The sequence below is a fragment of the Lichenostomus cassidix genome, chromosome 3 (assembly GCF_008360975.1).
Source record: "Lichenostomus cassidix isolate B80296 chromosome 3, HeHo_3.0, whole genome shotgun sequence".
Classification (NCBI taxonomy): Eukaryota; Metazoa; Chordata; class Aves; order Passeriformes; family Meliphagidae; genus Lichenostomus; species Lichenostomus cassidix.
In genome coordinates this window covers 29,106,749-29,126,297 of record NC_139483.1, presented here as the reverse complement: position 1 = coordinate 29,126,297, position 19,549 = coordinate 29,106,749, and the positions used below count along the sequence as shown (strand labels likewise).

The 19,549-nt window shown below is 33.5% G+C and overlaps 1 protein-coding gene across 2 annotated transcripts in view; it reads left to right on the top strand.

Annotated features, from left to right (window-relative positions):
• The window catches only part of DNAH8 (dynein axonemal heavy chain 8), a 119,904-nt gene that overhangs the window by 71,476 nt on the left and 28,879 nt on the right, over positions 1 to 19,549 (top strand). For both annotated transcript variants that reach the window (XM_085055084.1, XM_085055083.1), the window contains 15 exons: positions 340 to 503; positions 3,545 to 3,737; positions 4,152 to 4,274; positions 5,917 to 6,047; positions 6,373 to 6,526; positions 6,971 to 7,135; positions 7,719 to 7,945; positions 8,327 to 8,445; positions 11,805 to 11,908; positions 12,759 to 12,935; positions 14,274 to 14,441; positions 15,620 to 15,832; positions 17,114 to 17,251; positions 17,529 to 17,656; positions 18,384 to 18,555. In XM_085055084.1, the coding sequence (XP_084911210.1) occupies positions 340 to 503; positions 3,545 to 3,737; positions 4,152 to 4,274; positions 5,917 to 6,047; positions 6,373 to 6,526; positions 6,971 to 7,135; positions 7,719 to 7,945; positions 8,327 to 8,445; positions 11,805 to 11,908; positions 12,759 to 12,935; positions 14,274 to 14,441; positions 15,620 to 15,832; positions 17,114 to 17,251; positions 17,529 to 17,656; positions 18,384 to 18,555 (2,376 nt within the window). The remainder of the gene's footprint in view (positions 1 to 339; positions 504 to 3,544; positions 3,738 to 4,151; positions 4,275 to 5,916; positions 6,048 to 6,372; positions 6,527 to 6,970; positions 7,136 to 7,718; positions 7,946 to 8,326; positions 8,446 to 11,804; positions 11,909 to 12,758; positions 12,936 to 14,273; positions 14,442 to 15,619; positions 15,833 to 17,113; positions 17,252 to 17,528; positions 17,657 to 18,383; positions 18,556 to 19,549) is intronic.

Below are 19,549 nucleotides of genomic sequence, written 5' to 3'. Positions count from 1 at the left end.
TCATGTTACCCAAAGCTTTAATATCTATATCTAAGGAACAGGGAGTGAAATTCTTTATAAACTATACTTTTTAATTTACAAAGCCAGAGCAACATGTGGAACAGCTATATGTTTTAAGTCTTGGCGTTCCACATTTAGTGGTAGATCCTGCTTTCAAACAAATTAGATACTTTTGGTGACTTCTTATAAAGAGTTTTTTCATGGTATTATGTGTGAAAATTAGCAGTTTTGTTATTTTTATGTTTTATATGTGTTATTAATGATAAACTTAAAATTTTAATCCTTCTTGATTTCTTCCAAATGTTGCTTATTTTGAATATTTACAATATTTTTCTTTAGGCAAAGATGTTACCTACACCATCTAAATTCCATTATATATTCAACCTTCGAGATCTTTCTAGAATTTGGCAAGGAATGTTAACTATAAAGGCAGATGAATGCAAAACAAGCACTTCCCTTCTACGACTTTTTAAACATGAATGTACCAGAGTAATTGCTGACAGGTATGATAATTCTAGCATTTTATATTTAGTAGGTTTCAACATTTACTTCATTTATGTTCATGCATAAGAACATAAGAAGTAAAACTTCTAAATCTGAAAAACCTTATTAGGCCAATATGAAAAATTTGATCTTATTTTACATGTGGTCTGCATTGGGGTATTGTCCCAACAAATATCATGCTATGTACTGATAGATTAACCACGTAATTGGATGAAAAACATCAAAATATGCACATATTATCTATTATAACCTACTTTTTTTCCCACTTTGGCTGCACTCAGCCAATTCCACTGTAGAAAAGTGAATTTTATGGTGTCCTAAATTTATACACATAGAATAATTTAAAATTGCTTTGCATACCTAACAGAAGAAAACAGGATTGCATGCTTATGACTAAAAATTGGCCCATTTCCTATAAATCTCTTTCAAAATATTCATAAACCAGATATATGTGGCCTTTACGTGTTAGAGACCAGTATTATTTTTCTGTTTATTGTGTTTCAATTTCTTGTGAAATTCTAGAGGAAGCACTATAGCTGCCACTAAAAACCTGGCAACTACTGTGAGTAGTTAGAATTAATACAATTTTTTCTTACTCTGATGCCTTGAGGAATGGCCTTCATAATTTTTATAAAGTAATGTTTTATACTTAAAATATTAAATTTAAATATTGAATCTTAAAAGCAGTTATGTGTATTTTCTTACACTTCATTTACTTTATAAAGCTATCACAAAGTAAAAGGAATGACAAATATCTTGCCATGGATACAAGAGGGCATATTATAGTGCCTTAACTTTTAATTACACCTAAAAGGTTTTGAATTGAATAGTGATCAGGAGTTACCTGTCATGACCAGAATGTTTTTGGTATTTAACATAGCTGCAAAAACTTAGAATGGAATTTATCTATTTTAAGATGCTGGCTACATAAATGCAGTCTGGTGTAGATGATTTGGCATGGTATCAGGCAAGATTATTAACATAATAATGATTGCATTTTATTCGAGCAGAGTCAGCCTTAATCACATAATTCAATTAACTTGTCAACATAAAGGAAAGAAGTGTAGAAGAAATATAAGGAGCTCCATCTCTGTTTTTGAAATACAAGAGGGACAAAGGGAAATCCTCCCAAGTATGTGTTGACATGTGGACTTTACCATATACTCAGTTGAAACTGAGTATATAAACAAAACTTGGAGCTGAATTGCACACTGCCAAAAGTGGTGGATAAAACAACTGCCCTCCAATTCATGTAAATGTTAGAAACAATTCCAAACAGTACATAGACCATTGTCAAAAAGTTTTGTTTAGAATCCCTGCCTGTATCTTCTAGAATGCCTCCTATTCTTTCATGAGAGCTCTTGAGTCAGCTGACAGAGCCCAGAAGGTGCATTAATCTCATTTTTGCCCAGAAGGTGCATTAACGAACTTAAGAGCCAAGGAAGATTGCTGTTATCACCAGTTTTAATATCCCAGATGAACCATAATCTTGTCTACTTTCTCTTCTCTCCTAAGATGCATGTGCTGAGTTCAGAAAATGCATGCAGAAAATATAAAAAGAAATCTTATCCATTGGCTGTCAAGAATATAAAAATAAAGGCCAGACTTTTCAGCTGACTTAAAAAGCTATTTCTCTGTAATCAGAGGAAGCCCATCCACCACAAAATATTAGCATTGTTGATATTTCTATAATGAACTATAATACATTATACAAACTTACACATTTGCAAAAATTTATGTCAATGCATTTATATGTGCAACAGAGTGCTGTTGATATAAGATGGGGGAAAAATGTTTAATTTTAATTTAAAGCTGGGATCTGATGCACTATGGCAAAAGTATCATACAGAATCATACAGTGTATTATTTTCTGCTTTAAAGTTGGGAGCAATATCACTGGCATCATACATCTTTTAAATTTTTTGTGGTAAGTTTAAAAATGCATGGATGGTATCTCTTTGTACAATATGTTATATGCTGGAAAGAGGGAGAGAGTGTAGTCATGCAGTCTCTTTTCCATGCTGCTTTTAGATTTCCTAGTTTTTAATGTTATAATGCCATTATTAAAAACCTCTAACAATAGTGAAGTATCTAATGCACATCTAGGCTGTCTCAATAACAGCTCTCCAGTATATATAGCTTGTCATATTTGAAAACTCAGAGCACTGGGCTTTTTCACATTTGTTCTACTTTCCTCTCAGTGGTATCTCTGAAAATAAAAAGGAGTAAATATATGGAAATTATTTTTTCTGTACTTTTACATTCACAGTTTGAATTAACTTTTTCTGTGGATGAGGTGGTTCTTGTATTTTATGTTTGCCAGTTGCACCTAAGTAGCATTCTTCATTGCTTCACAGATACTCAGAGTAGTCAAACTTCTGACCTGTATTAAAATCAGATTGAATCTGTTAATGGAAGGAGATAAAGTTGTTTACACAATGAGATGTAGTCACTAGTTTCTGTTTCCAGACTTTTATTACTCCCCTTAACCCAATGTGTGTTCCTCTCTGACAGTTATGGGGTTTTGTGTAAGAGATGTTGAGAATAGAGTCAGGTTGTAGTGATATATACTACCTTCCTTTCACTATTCCTTTTCTAATTGCAGTTGCATAGGCAGTGTTACAATATCATAAATTATGCTATTCCACTGCAGGCTGAAAGATGATAAGGCTCACTTGGCAATGGTTATTTGGGAAAGCATTCACCCTTTTGTCATCCTTTTTCATCTGAAACATTAAATGGTCTGTTGTTTCTCTTCTAGGTGAAACATGGAAAATCAAATTATTTTTGGTTTATATTTTATGTCACTGACTATTATACTTTATTGTATGGAAGCATTTGATTTCTGTGAATGTTGCCTAATCTGTTTCTGTGACTGCTGTGTAGTATGTATTGTCTAATATGTATTTTTCTTTAAAATGTTACAAGTTTTGGGGTTTTTTTAGTTTTGTTTTGTTTTTTCCTCAGTATTTAATTACCTGTTTTCTCTCTATATAAATAGAAATATTTTTTGAAAGTTGTACCAATTTATGTTTTTTAGGTTTAATACTCCTGAAGATACAGCCTGGTTTGAAAAAACTATTGATAAAACAATTGAGGAATATGTGACAGCAGATTTAAGCAAAGTTCTCCAAGCTGAACCATATTTCGTAGATTTTTTACGGGATGAGCCTGAAGCAAGTGGTGAAGAAGCAGAAGACATTGAGCTAGAAGCACCAAAAGTTTATGAGGAGGTATTTCATTTTACACATAAAATACTAGGCACTGAAGTTTTCCTTTAATTATTAAGTATGTTATATTGTAGAACTCATATAATACAGAAATTGTTGTTGAATAGCTACCACATTTTTAGTGAAAGAATGTCTAGATTTTCCTGGTTAGCATGCAAGAAATCATTTTAGGGATGTTAGTTTTAATAATGACATATAAATGTGGTTTATTTGCTCCTGTTCTCCTTGCTTCTTTTTTTCCCCAGCATTAGCAAAAAAATTCTGCTTGAGCACAACTACAGTAATTACAGTGAATTAGGAAGATAATATCATTACACATGGCAAACACATAAAGCTGAAGTTTATGTGAAAATATCAGTTCAGTTTTAAAATTCTGAAGAGCCATACTAGTGTTATGGATTTTTTGGTTTTTTTCAGGTTCCAAGCTATGAAAGACTTTGTGACAAGTTGCGGGCGTATCAGACACAATACAATGAAAATATTAGAGGGTCATTTCTTGATCTGGTGTTTTTCAAGGATGCAATGACACATCTTATTAAGGTTTGATATTGCTACTTTTTTATTAGTTTAGCTGTTGCAACAGTCTTCCTTATTTGGGCAAGCTGTTCTTAAAGGGCACACTGTGAAAAGGTATTCTTATCCCAAACTGCCATCTTTGCCTGGGCATTTTCAAGAACTAGGAAAGAGCTACAGTCATTTTACTTGTTTGCATGTTTTATAAGAAGTTCCTTATTTAAATATAATTTTAAACTTCTATGTATTCTGACATGTGAAGATTTTCTTCGACAGGAAAGGTGAGACCATAAATAAAGACATTTATATTTTGTATATAAAATTGTTTTTAATCATTTAGAATTCAGAGAACATTTCAAAGGTTTCTGTACCTGACAGGGGACCAAAACAACATGAGGTACAATCTGACTGGATGAGAGACATGAAAAGAAATATAAATTAGGGCTGCAATAGAATCATTGTGTAGGGTAGATCTCAATTTACAATCATTTGTTCTCCTATTCAGAAAAGAATATATAAGAAAAGAATTAATCTGAAGTCAGAATCTGATTCATAGGGGCAAAATAACGACAAAGCATGAGATTTGTTTCTCAGGTTTAAGAAGTGTTATCTCAGGAATTGCTTTGACTGGATGACCTGTTTACTGAAAGACACATAAAAGTTGCAACAAAACAAAACCAGAAGATGATGTTTTGTTCTTCTCTAGTTGACCTCAAATGAAGTAAATTATTTTTTTTTGCATTTAAACAGAAATAAATATATTTATTTTTAAATATAGTTCACATGATGCTAGGTGAATTTCAGAAGACCTTGAAAGTCTTTGACACTCCATTTTTATTGGCAAGTTTTAGCCAGAATATCTGTGATATGCAGTTAGCAACAGCAGGGCTCCTTTCTACTGCCTAATGTAATGCGACAATAAATTTAGTCACAATTTCATATTTAGACTTCTTTATTACAGTTATCTGGATAGGGTCAGAGGGAACTGTGCATTAAGCTAAAAATTCATAAAAGGAGAAAAACTGAATGTATTTCAAAGGCTTAATGTAGATGCCAATCTTTTGCATTTTGTGCATAATTTACATGCAGACCAAAACAAAATGTAAAATCTCAAAAGTAATAATGCTATGTAACATATCACAAACCCAAAGAAGGTGTTTCAAAAAGCAATGAAATAGTAAATTTGTAATTCAGCTTTTGTATCTGAGAGACTTGGTAAGAAAACTATCACAAAGGAAATGCTGAAGGTAGATAGAATAGAACATTAAAGGATAGTTTAACTGTGTCCAACTCTTTCAGACTCCTAAAATTAGGAATGTAGTATGTTTGTCCTTCTAGCTAAAGTTTTTATTGACATTTTTAATTACATTCAGCATGATCCCTTCAACATAAAATGGAGCTCAAAATGTCTCATTTCATGTATTTAAATCCTATGTGTATTTGATTATACCCATCCTATATTCTCATATGCAGCTTCTTCATTAGCTACACAAAATTCCTAAAGAATTTACAAGTGTTCTTTTGAGAGGAAAAATTTTATGCAAGTATCCTTTTAATAATTTTTACATTGTATTATAGTAAATTAACTGTACAGCATAATAGATTTTTAATTTTGCTAATCAATATATAAATTTATTAGTGGTATTTTTCTTTATTATTTCCTCTATAGATTTCCCGGGTCATTCGGACAGCATATGGAAATGCTTTACTTGTTGGAGTTGGTGGTTCTGGAAAACAAAGTCTTGCAAAGTTAGCCTCCTTCATTGCAGGCTATAAAATATTTCAGATCACTTTAACAAGGTAAGAAATCCAAGAAATGTATAAATCACACTTATGGTATTTCTTGTCTTTACATGGTCACAATTTTTTCTCCTTTTTTTCTTTTCCTTTATTTTCATTTTGACACCATTTGAAAAATATTGAAAAAATACATTCTTATCTGCTTTGTGTACAACATTGGATTTATTTTGACTTGAAAAGGGTGGATCATGTGTTATCTATTCCTGCCAAAATATGTGTGTTTACAAAGAATGTTTTCAGTGTCATTTATAAAACACTATAATGCAAAAATAGCAGTATTCTGAGTTGTTTTGAATTAACAGGTAATGCTCCTTATTTCTCCTAGATCCTATAATGTAACCAATCTGTCAGATGATTTAAAAGAATTGTACAGAACAGCTGGACAGGAGGGAAAAGGTATCACCTTTATTTTCACTGATAATGAAATAAAAGAGGAGTCATTTTTGGAATACGTAAATAATCTGCTGTCTTCAGGAGAGGTAAGGGTCTCAGCCTGACAGGAAATGTACTTTAGAGGCAGGGTATTGCAGAATTTGTTCTCACTACTATATTTATGTTTGTAATACATTGTAGAATCAATAATGATGAAAATATTTCAACTTTTTAAATAAGGAGTGCTCTGGATATGTAGTTTCTTTATTTCAGTGTGAGCCAGGAGAATATAAAAGGAGCTGTGATTAGTATTTCAGTAGCCTTTTATTAAGTGATGATTCAGTTGCCAGTCAAGATCTGTGCTCTTCCAGAGTTAGACTCCTTAGTTTTCAATGGAGTTTCATAAGTCTAAACCAGGGACGAATTTGGTTTTTAGTCTAAACCTTGTGTATGCAGAGAAAGAGATACAGATGTAAACAGACAAATATTTATAAATTCTGTAACAACTACATCCATGCAATTAATTATCAACTTTTATTTTTAAAAAAAAGATTTCTAATTTATTTGCTCGGGATGAATTGGATGAAATCACCCAATCATTAATACCTGTGATGAAAAAGGAACTGCCTCGGCATCCTCCCACCTTTGATAATCTGTACGAGTACTTTTTAAGTCGAGCAAAGAAGAACTTGCACGTTGTCCTCTGCTTTTCTCCAGTAAGTTTTTTTCTACATATCTGTTTTCCTTTCTGCCAGTAGCAAACTTTTCTGTATGGTGTGAGAGGATTGTTCAAGTTTTGTATTTTTAAGGAAGTTCAAGATGCATTAAAAGACTACTGAAGTCTAGTTGTAATTGCTGAGATAATAAAAGAATTAATAGTACAGCTGTGAGAACTTAAAGCAAAATACTTAAAAATTAAATAATTTCTTGCAAGTTAAAGTATTTTTATTCTTTTCCTCTCACATATTCTTTCCTAATACACATCAGTGAATGTATCTTTGTGAAATTCTTGCTTGTTACTAGAAAACAGTACTTTATTAGTAATTAAAATATATTATTTGCTGTTTCAAAATACTAAAACCATTTGCATTTGTCATGGACTTCTTTCCTCAAGTTTCATAAATATTGAGTGTTAGAAATTTGACAAAACTCTATTTGAAGAGAAAAAAAATCCAGGGTGCTCTAAGCAGAAAATTATCAAGAAGAAAATAGACTATTTAGTTGTTCATTCTAATTAAACACTTTGATTGACCTTTGATTAAGAATCATATTGTTAACTAGCAGTGATCCTCTCTTCAGGTAGGCGAGAAGTTCCGTGCACGTTCTCTGAAGTTCCCTGGTCTGATATCAGGGTGCACCATGGATTGGTTCAGCCGATGGCCCACGGAAGCTCTCGTAGCTGTGTCCAACTATTTCCTTTCAGAATTTAACATGGTCTGCTCTCCATCAGTTAAAACAGAAGTAGAGGCAACCATGGGTCTCTTTCATGACATAGTTTCAGAATGCTGTGAGAATTATTTCCAAAGGTAATATTTTCTACAAATGCAATAATTAATCTCAAAAATGTTGCTACTGATAGTGCTTTTTGAATTCATGATATACATATCAATTAATGTATTTTAAGGCTAATAAATGGTGAATCTCCTATAACAATGTGTCCTAAGGCCATGAAAAATAATTGCTATTATGTTGCAAGTTCTTTATCTTCATTCCCTCTATTCAACAATCTTTAATATTGTCTATGTGGATAAAAACAATGTAATTGAAAGTAAGGGTTTGCATCATGAAGAAATCTGCCTTTGAATGAATAAAGACTTAATAATTTTCCCTGTTTTTGCAAGTAATCAAATAGCTGTTTATATCAAAAATACGTGTGAACTTGATGTTGCCAATGGACTTTGTTTTAGGTTTCGAAGAAGAGCTTATGTAACACCTAAATCCTATCTCTCCTTCATCAATGGCTACAAAGATGTTTATGCTGAGAAATTAGAGAGTATTAATGAACAGGCTGAACGTATGCAAACTGGTAAGCAAATACACTCCATGTATGGTCTCAAATGATCCATGTTTTTAACATTAGACTTGTTTTTCAGTGATCGCTTATAATCAGTTCTACAGGATCACAGTCCAAAAGTGATGGCATATGAGGACCTTTACCAGGCACTCCCCCAGTCACAGCCTCACAATGATTCGCTTATAAAAATACCTCAAAGAAGCTACCATTCCTCTCAGCATTGTATTACACTTTAATATTTGCAAATCAGAATTTGTACTAGAAAGTAGAAGCTGAAAATGGACAGAGATAGCACCTGATCCACTGGTGTAGAGAGAAGTAATTCTAAATACAGTTATTAACTTACTTTTGGACTTGTCGATGGAAATTCTCACCATGCAATCTACATGCTTCACAGATGATTTATTTTGGATTTCTGCTGTAGAATAAGTAGTTATTACTTTGGTTAATTTTATAACTATGGATCTGAAATACAGAAAAGTATGATTGAAATGTCCTTCAGACAAATTTTGGGTATCTGTTTGAAATTACCTCATTTTTGGCATTAGTACTTAGGGTACAATGGTTTCAGAATACCAATTTTCTGGTATTTTCAGTTTTCTCCAGTTTGCATCTAGACATGCTTTTGTAAATCTATAAAGTCAGCTGAACACCTTAGGAAACCTGTTCTTTATTGGAAAAGATATTGCATACCAATTCAATAGAATGAAGAATTCTACATTATAAGACTTGTCATGCAAAGGTAAAGAATGTGGCACTTAGCCGATGATTAATAATAGAGCTGATGTCCTTCACATGAAAAAAGACTAGAATAAGAATGTGTAGCTATTTTGTTCATAAACTCTTTGTTGAGTTAGAGTGAACTGTAGAGGAGTAGGTGATCCTCAGTGTTTTCAAATTGTGTAAGTTTCTCTCTGTGGATTTGTTGCCAGTTCTTGCAATCAGAGCTTACCATCAGTCCACTTTGAGATGGGGATAAAGTCTGACAACCTCGAAGATTCGAGAGAGTGGGGTTGGTTTGGATTTTTTCTTATTCTTTCTACAATTTTTCTATTTCCAAAAATAATTCAGAAGTAGTAATGTAAGTAGCTTCAGCATTGTCAATAAAATTTCATATGTAGATTTTCATAGCCTCTGACATGTTATTAAAAGTTGCTTGCATGTTCTACAAAACAAAATTATCATGTACAGGTGAACATGTGCATAGATATGTTCTACTGCAGCATCTTTATATCACTGATGCTTAGAAAACCATATCTTTCAGCTTATGGGCAATACAAATGCCAGTTAGAGATTATTCCAATTACTTTCACTTGCACAGATAAAATGTATTTAAAAAGACGAAAAATATTGGTCATCCCTGACTCCAAATATGCTCCACTGTTTACTGCATCCTCAGGAATTTCCTCGAGAAGTTTATTGTGAATTATTTAGCTACTATCTCACACACCCGTCCTTTAATCCTTATTCTTTCTTCACATAACTTAGAAAAAGAAGATTAAAAATATTAGCCTTGACATTTGTTTCAGTTTGTTAGATTATCCTGATGTGGGATTTCAATTTAATACTATTAAACTCAGCTGAGACACTGTCACCCTTTTCATTTCCTTGTTAAAATGTTTTTTCTGTACATAAAGATGTCTGGTCAAATTCAAGATTGTTGTAAAGTGGAAAAATTTTAAGAAATAATCAATACTGATTTCTAGGAAAATGTGCTTGTCAGCACTGTAGCATCTATATGAGCAAAGTATTTTAAAAGATAAAAGGGACCTCTCTTCTGCTTTGTCACTCTTGGTGAAAAATATTGTGACATAGATGAAGAAAAAACTGGAATATAATTGAAATTATTTCTGACTGCTTAACATCTTATGTCTTCTCTCCAAATTTATTGGGGAGTCCTTGGCACAGCAGCACATGTGGAGATAACACCTTTTCACATAGAACTGTGGTTCCACAAGAAGACCTCAGCTGAGCTTTGACAAAATGGATATAATCCATTTGAGCAATTTCTTATTAGATCTTCTGCTAATGAAAAGTGATAGAAATTATATCCTTGAAGTGCAAAGACCACAACAGCTTACTAACTTAATAAAGATTTTAATAATTTTTCTTTATTTTCTACTTTTCTGCAGTTAGTTGGACAAGTTGCAAATTACATTGACAAGAGATATAGATGACTTTAATTCTTTCTTTAATCAAAATATTGTAATTTTGCCTTCTTTTAGCTGATATCAGTAAGGTTCTTACACAGACTTCTATATATCCATCCAAAAAGTACTAATCCTGTTTCTAATATGTAAAGCAGACATTTATTTGTGAGTGAAAGCACTAAAAAAAGCTTTCTTGTGGTATGGTACTGCTGTAATATTTCTTGTTGCAAGTATGCAAGGGACCTGAACAAGCTATAAATGTTTCTTGTTTATAACTGAATGCTGCAATTCCTTTTGATCTGCATTCCTATTTTTTGTCCATCTTTCCTACTTCACAGTCTAGGCTTGTAGTGATGCCTTAAGAATTTTTAGCTTCCATCCTTCACATATCTGTATCTTGGTGTGTAGCTCTAGGATTCATAAAGTGCTGAAAACCTCTGTTCCCAGTGTTTTAGACAAAACATTGCTCTCGATTAAAAAATCTGAGAACACTTTGCTGCCTCAGAGCCCCAAAATATGTAAACAACACTGAATTGGGGGGAGCAGGCTTGGGGTGGTTGGCATCATTGCCTGAAGGCGTAATTGGAGAACTGGGGCTTGATATGTTAATAGACAGAACTGAAAAAGGTGAAGATCTCGTGACCCAGTGTCCATTTTTGGATGTAGCCTCATGAGGAGGCTCTGTCTGCCCTAAATGTACCTGAAGGCCTTTAATAAATTTGTCAGCTTTTTATTCTCCTAGCCTTGTCTGGCCCCTGTTTCAGGTAAGCCCAGCTAAGGCATCAGTAGCAGGAAAAGGTAAAGCAGCAAAGGGCACCTTTGTCCCTTCATGGCTCCTGGGTTGAAGGTGCTGGGTTGAACTAGGTAACATCTCTTCCAACACTGCTGATTCTGTGGTTCTGTAGAATGGCAGTAACCTAAAGAAGAGGCAGCAGTGTCAGAGGGCTTGAGCCAGCACACCCTTGCAGCTATATGATATATATATACATTGATGTGTGATGTTTCTCTGTGATGGCTCTCCAATTTCCTGCTGCCACATTTCAAACAGAAAAGCAAATGCACAGCCATAATAGTATGACTGCTTACACCCACTATCTCTCCTTTACATAAAATTGCATCAGAACAGAAGGTACAAAACATGAGGGATCTGGACCTGCATTGTATTATCTAACAAGGGAAACAAAGTTTCAATATTTCTGAATTTTATCTTTTACTGAATAGGTCTGGCCAAGCTGATGGAAGCCAGTGAATCTGTTGCTCAACTCTCTAAGGACTTGGCTATTAAGGAGAAGGAGCTGGCTGTGACATCTGTTAAGGCAGATAAAGTGAGTGTTAAATAGCACTAGAATATACAGACAGTAAAATGCTATTGCAGAATTTTCTCATAATTTGCAAAAATTTGCCCCATTGTCTACAATGAAGTTTTACTTTCTCTATTGCATGTTGATTCAGCATTTGCTTCTGAAAGTGAGGCACTTTTAGACTGCAACAGAGGTTAACTGCTCTCCTTGTTGTTCTCCCATTTCTTACTCATTTAGATAAGAATCAGATTTCGTTTTTTTCCATAGGCTTGTTTTGGTTTTTTTTTGGTGCTTAATTGACATTATTAAATTTTGGCTTATATGTGCACTTGCTAGCAGATAAGAAGTTATCACAATAATGCGACTTCTCTATTTCAAAATTGCTTCGAAAAATAACTCATCACAGTCTAGATTCAGATTTTGTCTTTTACATTGACAAGGTAATGTATCTGTGTGTTCATGAGATTGTGGTTTGGTAGAAATCTGGTTTCCAAAATGACTCTCTGGAAAGGTATTCTAGGGAATGGATTGATACAGGCATTCTGTTTTCTGAAAGATACCGTAATGCTCTGATCATGTATTTTTAATATGTGCTGGAGAGAGAACTTTTGGCCAGTGATGACTAAGGGACTGCCTGCATTCCTTGAGGCCTTTAATCTCATAAAAGAGAAATATATGACAGAAAGGGATGAAATTAACTTCTCACATTTAATTTTTATTTGATAGTCATATGATGCCATATATATTTTGCTGTAGTTTGTTAGGTTTAGCTCTATATTTTTAATAGCTGTTATATACCTGTTTTATCTTGTGTCTCATAATCACTTGCTCCACCATTTTGCTTTATAGATTTCATGTTTGTTATCAACTCCAGGTACTAGAAGAAGTCAAGGAAAGTGCTGAAGCTGCAACTAAAATAAAACTTGAAGTCCAGGAAGTCAAAGATAAAGCACAAAGAATTGTAGATGCAATTGACATAGAAAAACAGGAAGCAGAGAGAAAACTGGAGGCAGCTAAACCAGCACTAGAAGAAGCAGAAGAAGCTCTGAAAGTGAATAAAAGTCTTGTTTTTATTAGTATAGTACTATTTGCATCACCTGTGAGAGGCTAGAGCCACTGACACAGAGTTGTGTCTTGGTTTTGATTGCTGTCACCAGCTTTTCACTGTTGGTGGCCATGTCTCTCATAAATACTTGAAGCACTCACATTTTGCTTTAAGCATATCGGGACCATTTTGTAGTATTTTTTTGCTTCCATCCCAATACTTGATCATTACAAAAGTGTAGATCTTTCTAAAAGCCACAGATGCTATTAGAATATCTGTTATTCTGAATTCAAGAGAATACTTTTTGTGCTAACACAATGTTTTTAATTCAAACTTGAGTAGTTATACCTCCCTTTTAATGCAGGTAAAATCTGTCTCTTACCTCACCAAAAAACCCCATGCTTTTTAACAGAAACAGGAAACAAAGGTGATTCAGGGCAATCAGAATCAGAGTTTGAAAATTTGGAGACATTACTGTAATACATAATTTCATTATTCTGCTCTAAACAATTAAACAGTAAAAATCTCTGAAATCAGAAAGCAGTGATGTAAGGCCTTCTGTTCCAGTTACCAGAATTTATGTGACAGAAGTTATCAAGTGGAAAAAGCAAAAAAAGGAGCATTGTTTGCTCTTACACTGACATTTAGATAATGAGATAAATGAAACTTCCAAAAATGGCCACAAAATTCACTTACCAAATGCGTGGACATAGAAAATTATTTCTATAATGTATCGCTAACTATTCCTTCTAGGCAAGTAGTGGTATATGTGTATTTGGTATGTGTATTTTAGACACAAATAAATGTAAGTTTTGAAGTTTTTAATCCTTTATTAATTTTGTAATGTTTGTTGAACTAAACAAAGTGTCAGCGACAGAGATGCTATTAGAAAATGAAGTTAAAAATGGTATCTCATGCCTATAATAACTTAAAACTGAACAAAAATAACCAAATTGATCTCAGAATAAACAATGATACTTAACTGGTAACAATCTGAAATACTGCTTTATCAAGCAAAGTGCTCTTAATTAAGTCGTACACAATTTTACAGTAAAGTTTTCTTTAAAGACTTAGGCTGACCAGTTAATGCTGCTGTATGTAAATTTGATTTTTGAATGATGTCTTTGGGAAGGTATTCTTGTGTAATACTCATTGAAAATACTAAAGTTTCATGAAACTATGAAACTTATTAATTAGGCCATGTTCCTCACTTTTTGGGTATGTCCTTAATACAAATATACCTCAGAGAAAAGTATTACAAATGAGCATTGAAAGCAAGATATTGAATGGGAAAATAGAATAATGGTATTGATGCAGGATTTTATTACATCTCTCTTCAAACAGACCATCAGACCAGAGGATATTGCTACTGTTAGAAAACTTGCCAAGCCTCCTCACCTGATTATGAGGATCATGGACTGTTGTCTGCTACTATTTCAAAAGAAACTGGATCAGGTTACCATGGATCCAGATAAGCCTTGCTGCAAGCCATCATGGGGAGAATCATTAAAAGTAAGTAGAGTTTTCAAACAGTGTTTCTTAAACATCAGAAATAGCAAGTTGCTTATCAGAGAACGTATGGTGCTGTTTACCCAAAACACGACAATTTTATTAAAAGGCAAACATACTGTTTTAAGATAAATTGTATCTATATGCTATGTCTAACTGGCAGAAATAGTAGGTGAATTGCTTAGAGACTTTTGCAGCAGAAGCTTTAGAGTATCCTTGCCCTGTTCCTGGCACATGGCCTGATAGCAAAAAAAGAAATCATAAAGAAGTCAGTCACGTTAACCATATGTGAGATAAAGACATTCTGGAAAAGCTCTCTTTCTCTTTGGGAACTTGCAGGTTCACATTTAAACAGCCTTTTCTGAGCCTCTTAGGCTCCTGTTTGTTTGAAAGACTGATTGAATTACTAAACATTTTTCCCATTATGTGTTTCAATACTACTGGCTCAAGTTCCTTGGTCAGCCAGCCATCTCTTCCTTCTGGACTTAGATCTTCTCTCAGGATACACCTTGATTTTCATGCCTTCTTTGCCATTGTTTAAGTTCTGTTCTCTACCTCTACTAGTTTATTAATATGCCAATAATATTACTTAATATTTTTTCATGCGAAGGATGAAAACATACGTATTTTGGATACAAATGGTGCTCTTACTTTTTATTTAGGCTTTTACAGTAAAAAAAATCAAAACCTTTTATTTTCCACTGACATAATAAAATGAGATAAGCAGTTATTCCATGAATTGCCTTTAGCATGCTATATATTTTTAGAAAAATTTAAACCAAATGATATCACTTTTCAGAATTTAGATCACATTTCACAAATGCATAAGCATGTTTTTTTGCATTTACTTACATTGCAAATGTATCTCTGAGGCTTGATTTTGGTTAATTTTTTAAAAATTAAATGACACTTCTTAAATGCTTTTAAAATGGCAACACAGGAATATAGAAGATGGAAAGTACATGAGTAACTTTCAAATCTAGCTACTGGAGTGTAACTGCTTAAAGCTAAAATAATTGAAGGTGTGTGGGAGGAGTTACAACTGAATAGCACACTTGCAATATTAACATAATGAATTACCTCTGTCTACAGAAGAATTTTAGGAATGCTTTTTAACAGTTACCTATGAACAAGACTTTGAACGTAAAATGTGTAAATAATTTGTGTGTTGTCTTTTGCAGCTTATGAGTGGCCCTTTCTTGAACAATCTGCGGAACTTTGCTAGGGATACAATCAATGATGAGACAGTAGAATTAGTCCAGCCTTATTTTGAAATGGAAGACTACACACTGGAAAATGGTAAAAAGGTGTGTGGCAACGTGGCAGGACTCCTCTCTTGGACAAAAGCCATGGTGGTATTTTATGGTGTTAACAGAGAAGTTTTGCCTCTTAAGGTAATACATCATTTCTTGCGTTGTGTTTGGTAACCATGTAGTTGAATTTAATTTAATAGGATTCTACAAATACATATATATATATATATATACATATAAAACTTTATTCAGACATAATAGCCTGTGACTTCAGTGGCTAGAGATGACAAGAGCAGAAAAAAAACCTACTTTCTTCTTGATTCTACAGAGAACACAGAACAAAAGATTAGTCTAGATTAAATTTATGTGATCTGGTTCACTGTGTGTACAGAAAGGTGTTTTCAGTCTTTGTTTTTATTATGCTATAATTTATAATTATTTCAGAATGTTATACTAGGATCTTCATTCCTTTTCTAAAGGGTCCTGCAAGCAGAGGTTTGCAGCTATTTTACGTTTTTTGCTTTCTCTTGGTAATTTAGAGGCAGTGGAGGACTGACATCTTGCCTAAAAATGTGCTTTCTAAAGAGCTTCAGAGCTCATACCAATAAAGGAGCTATGTTGCAACAGTAGGAAGCAAAATAAGGAAAACGTTTTTAAGAGTAAATTTTTACTTTAGTGTAGGTGCTCTTTTTCATATTTATGAATCTCAAAGGCAGTGTTTTTGATTATAAACAAAGTATTTAATCCTTAAATACAGCACACTAAAAAAAAAATAGTAAAAGGGGTAAGCATACGGCAATCCCAAAATTTTTTCACATTTTTGTCACTCATAGAGGTCTTATTTACAATAGCAACAATAACATAAATGAATTATTAAAATTTTATTTAATTAATTTCCTGTGTTCACTGTAAATATAATTTTAGGAGCAATAGGAATATTCAGTGTTTTAGGACCATTTTCTGGTTGGTAAAAACAATACTGTTAGATGATAAAGGACCAATCTCCTGTTGTGATTACTGGTCGCTATAAAATGTACTAAAGAGAAAGGAAATTACATATAGTCAAAATATATAGTCAAGCAAGAAGATTGAGGGATTGTTCCTCTAGTCTAACCACTATGTACAAATCAGAAAACTTCCTTCCTTAATCAGCTTCTTGAAATATAATTTATTTTCTTAAAGGAATAAAGTTGAGAATATAAAGTTGAACTTTAGGTACTGTATTGTTATTGAACAAAAAAAAAAATCTTATCTTCAGTATACATGTGGTATAGTTTCAAGTTTAACTGTTTTTGGTATATATATAAAACTTATTTTGATGTATTATTGTCTCATGATTACCAACTAAGCAGGCTTAAATATGTCGCTGAATTATATTAAAATTTTACATGATTGTACTTTCAATATTTTTTCTCTTTGCAGGCTAACCTGGCAAAACAGGAAGGTCGCCTCAGAGTGGCTAATGCAGAAAAAGATAAGGCTCAGGCACAATTAGATGAAAAGCAAGCTGAACTGGATAAAGTGCAGGCAAAGTTTGATGCCGCAATGAAGGAGAAAATGGTGAGATAAAAGTATTTTAGTCTTATGAAACATGCTTGTACAATACTCTCATGTAATTAGGATTTTCTGCAAACACACATTTGCCTTGAATAACATGGATGAGATTCAGGTATAAAAGTAAGAGATTTAAATCTATATTCTCTCCTGTTCCCTTCTTTCTGTGAATAGGAGCATTAGACAAAAGATGCCCTTAGGAATCCTCAAGAATAAGTTTTAAATAAATAAAATGATCATAATAAATATAAGGGGATGAAATTGACATTTTTTTCAATTTTAGGACTTAGAGGATGATGCGGAAACATGCAAAAGAAAGATGCAAGCAGCCTCTACACTTATAGCTGGACTGAGTGGAGAGAAGGTTAGGTGGACTCAGCAAAGCAAGGAATTTAAATCTCAGATTAAAAGGTATCACATTCATTACAGAAAAAACAAAACCAAAAATGCATGTAAAAATGGAAGTGTAAGCAATTTGGTAGCTTTAATTGTCATACTTCATTTTCTTCCTGGAAATCTTAATGTAGCAATGCAATCAAATTAATTATCCAGAAATTTGAATTTTCCTCCCATAAGTAAGACTACAGGAGTGCTGAATGCTTGTATTTCAGTTAAGCACAACATCTTTGACTTTGGAATTAACCTCCAAAGAGATTATTACTGGTGCTATTATGTGCCTGTATTACAGCTACTTCTCCAGCCCTCTAATACTGCACCTTGTTCTGATATCACTGGGGAAGGGAGACCTTCAGATAAGCTCAGCTGCCACAGAACACTCATGTTACCATAAATTTCCAATGGGGAAATTGGGGGTTTCTGGTGAGGTCTACTCATTTCAATAGAACTATATTTTTGTACTTGATAAATATTTTATTGCAGATAAAATTTTAAGAAATAAACCATTTTCTTGCTTCAGTTAGGAAAAAGGAATAGTTGGCATCAGTGCTTTACTGTTTTGTAGGGGTGAAGAAAGTGTTTTCATAAAATACTGCTCTTAAGTTTTTCCACAAAAATGCTTTGGAAACATAACTTTTTTTTTTTTTTCCAACGTTCTTATGTTTCAAAAGCTGACTGTCTAAGTCATTAGAAATTGAAATTATGCATCACCTTTTAATGACGATTTTTATTCCTTTTCTAGACTTGTGGGAGATATACTTCTCTGCACAGGTTTTCTTTCATACTGTGGACCTTTTAATCAAGACTACAGGAACCTCTTGCTTAAAGAATTATGGGAAACAGAGTTGAGAAATCATAAAATCCCCTTTTCTGAAGATTTGAACCTGATTGCTATGTTGGTAGATCAACCAACAGTAAGTTCTTGGTGCTTGCAGGGTTTGAGTTTCTATTTGCATATACTATGACTGTTAGCCAGCACTGTGCTTGCTTAGAGAAGAGCTATAATCCCCAATATTCTAAATATTGCTGTGCTGTGTAGTTCTGTGGTTTCCAAATGCTCTTGGTACTTTTCATTAAATACTGGAGTATTGAGAAATGGTTAGATAGATAAGCAAATTATGTATTATAAACCAATGACATATTATACAATTAGACAGTGGCCAGTAAGAGCGCTGTCAAGTATCTTATTTTGAGAAACCATCACCACAGGTACAGATCACACAGCTGCTTGTCATGGTTTAACCCCAACCAGCAACTAAGTACCCCACAGCCACTTGCTCACACTCCTACCCCACCAACCCTCCCCCATGGTGGAAAATCAAATTGGAAAGAAAAGATAAACCTTTTGGGCTGACACAAGAGCAATTTAATAATTGAAAAAATATATATCAATACTGCTAATGATAATAATAATAATAATTTATAATTATAATTATAATTATAAATAGTAACAGAGCCCAAGAGAAACAAGTGATGCACAATAGAATTTCTCACCACCTGCCCAGTCAATCCCCGAGCCATGATCAATCCTCTTCTGAGTAACTCCCCCAGTTTATATAGTGGGCATGGCATTCTATGGTATGGAATATCCCTTTGGCCAGTTCAGATCAGCTGTCCTGGCCATGTTCCCTCCCATCTTTTTGTGCACCTCCTCACTGTCACAACACAGGACACTGAAAAATCCTTGACTTAGGGTAAGCACTACTGTGCAACAGCCAAAATATCAGTGTGGCAACATTATTCACATACTAAATTAAAAAACCACAGCACTGTACCATCTACTAAGAAGAAATTGAACTCTCAGCCAAAACCAGGACACTCCTAACACAGTGGGTTTGGTCATAATTTAGAATAGAATACATTCAGTCTTTTTATTCAATGTGAATGTATAAGAAATCAAACAGAGGG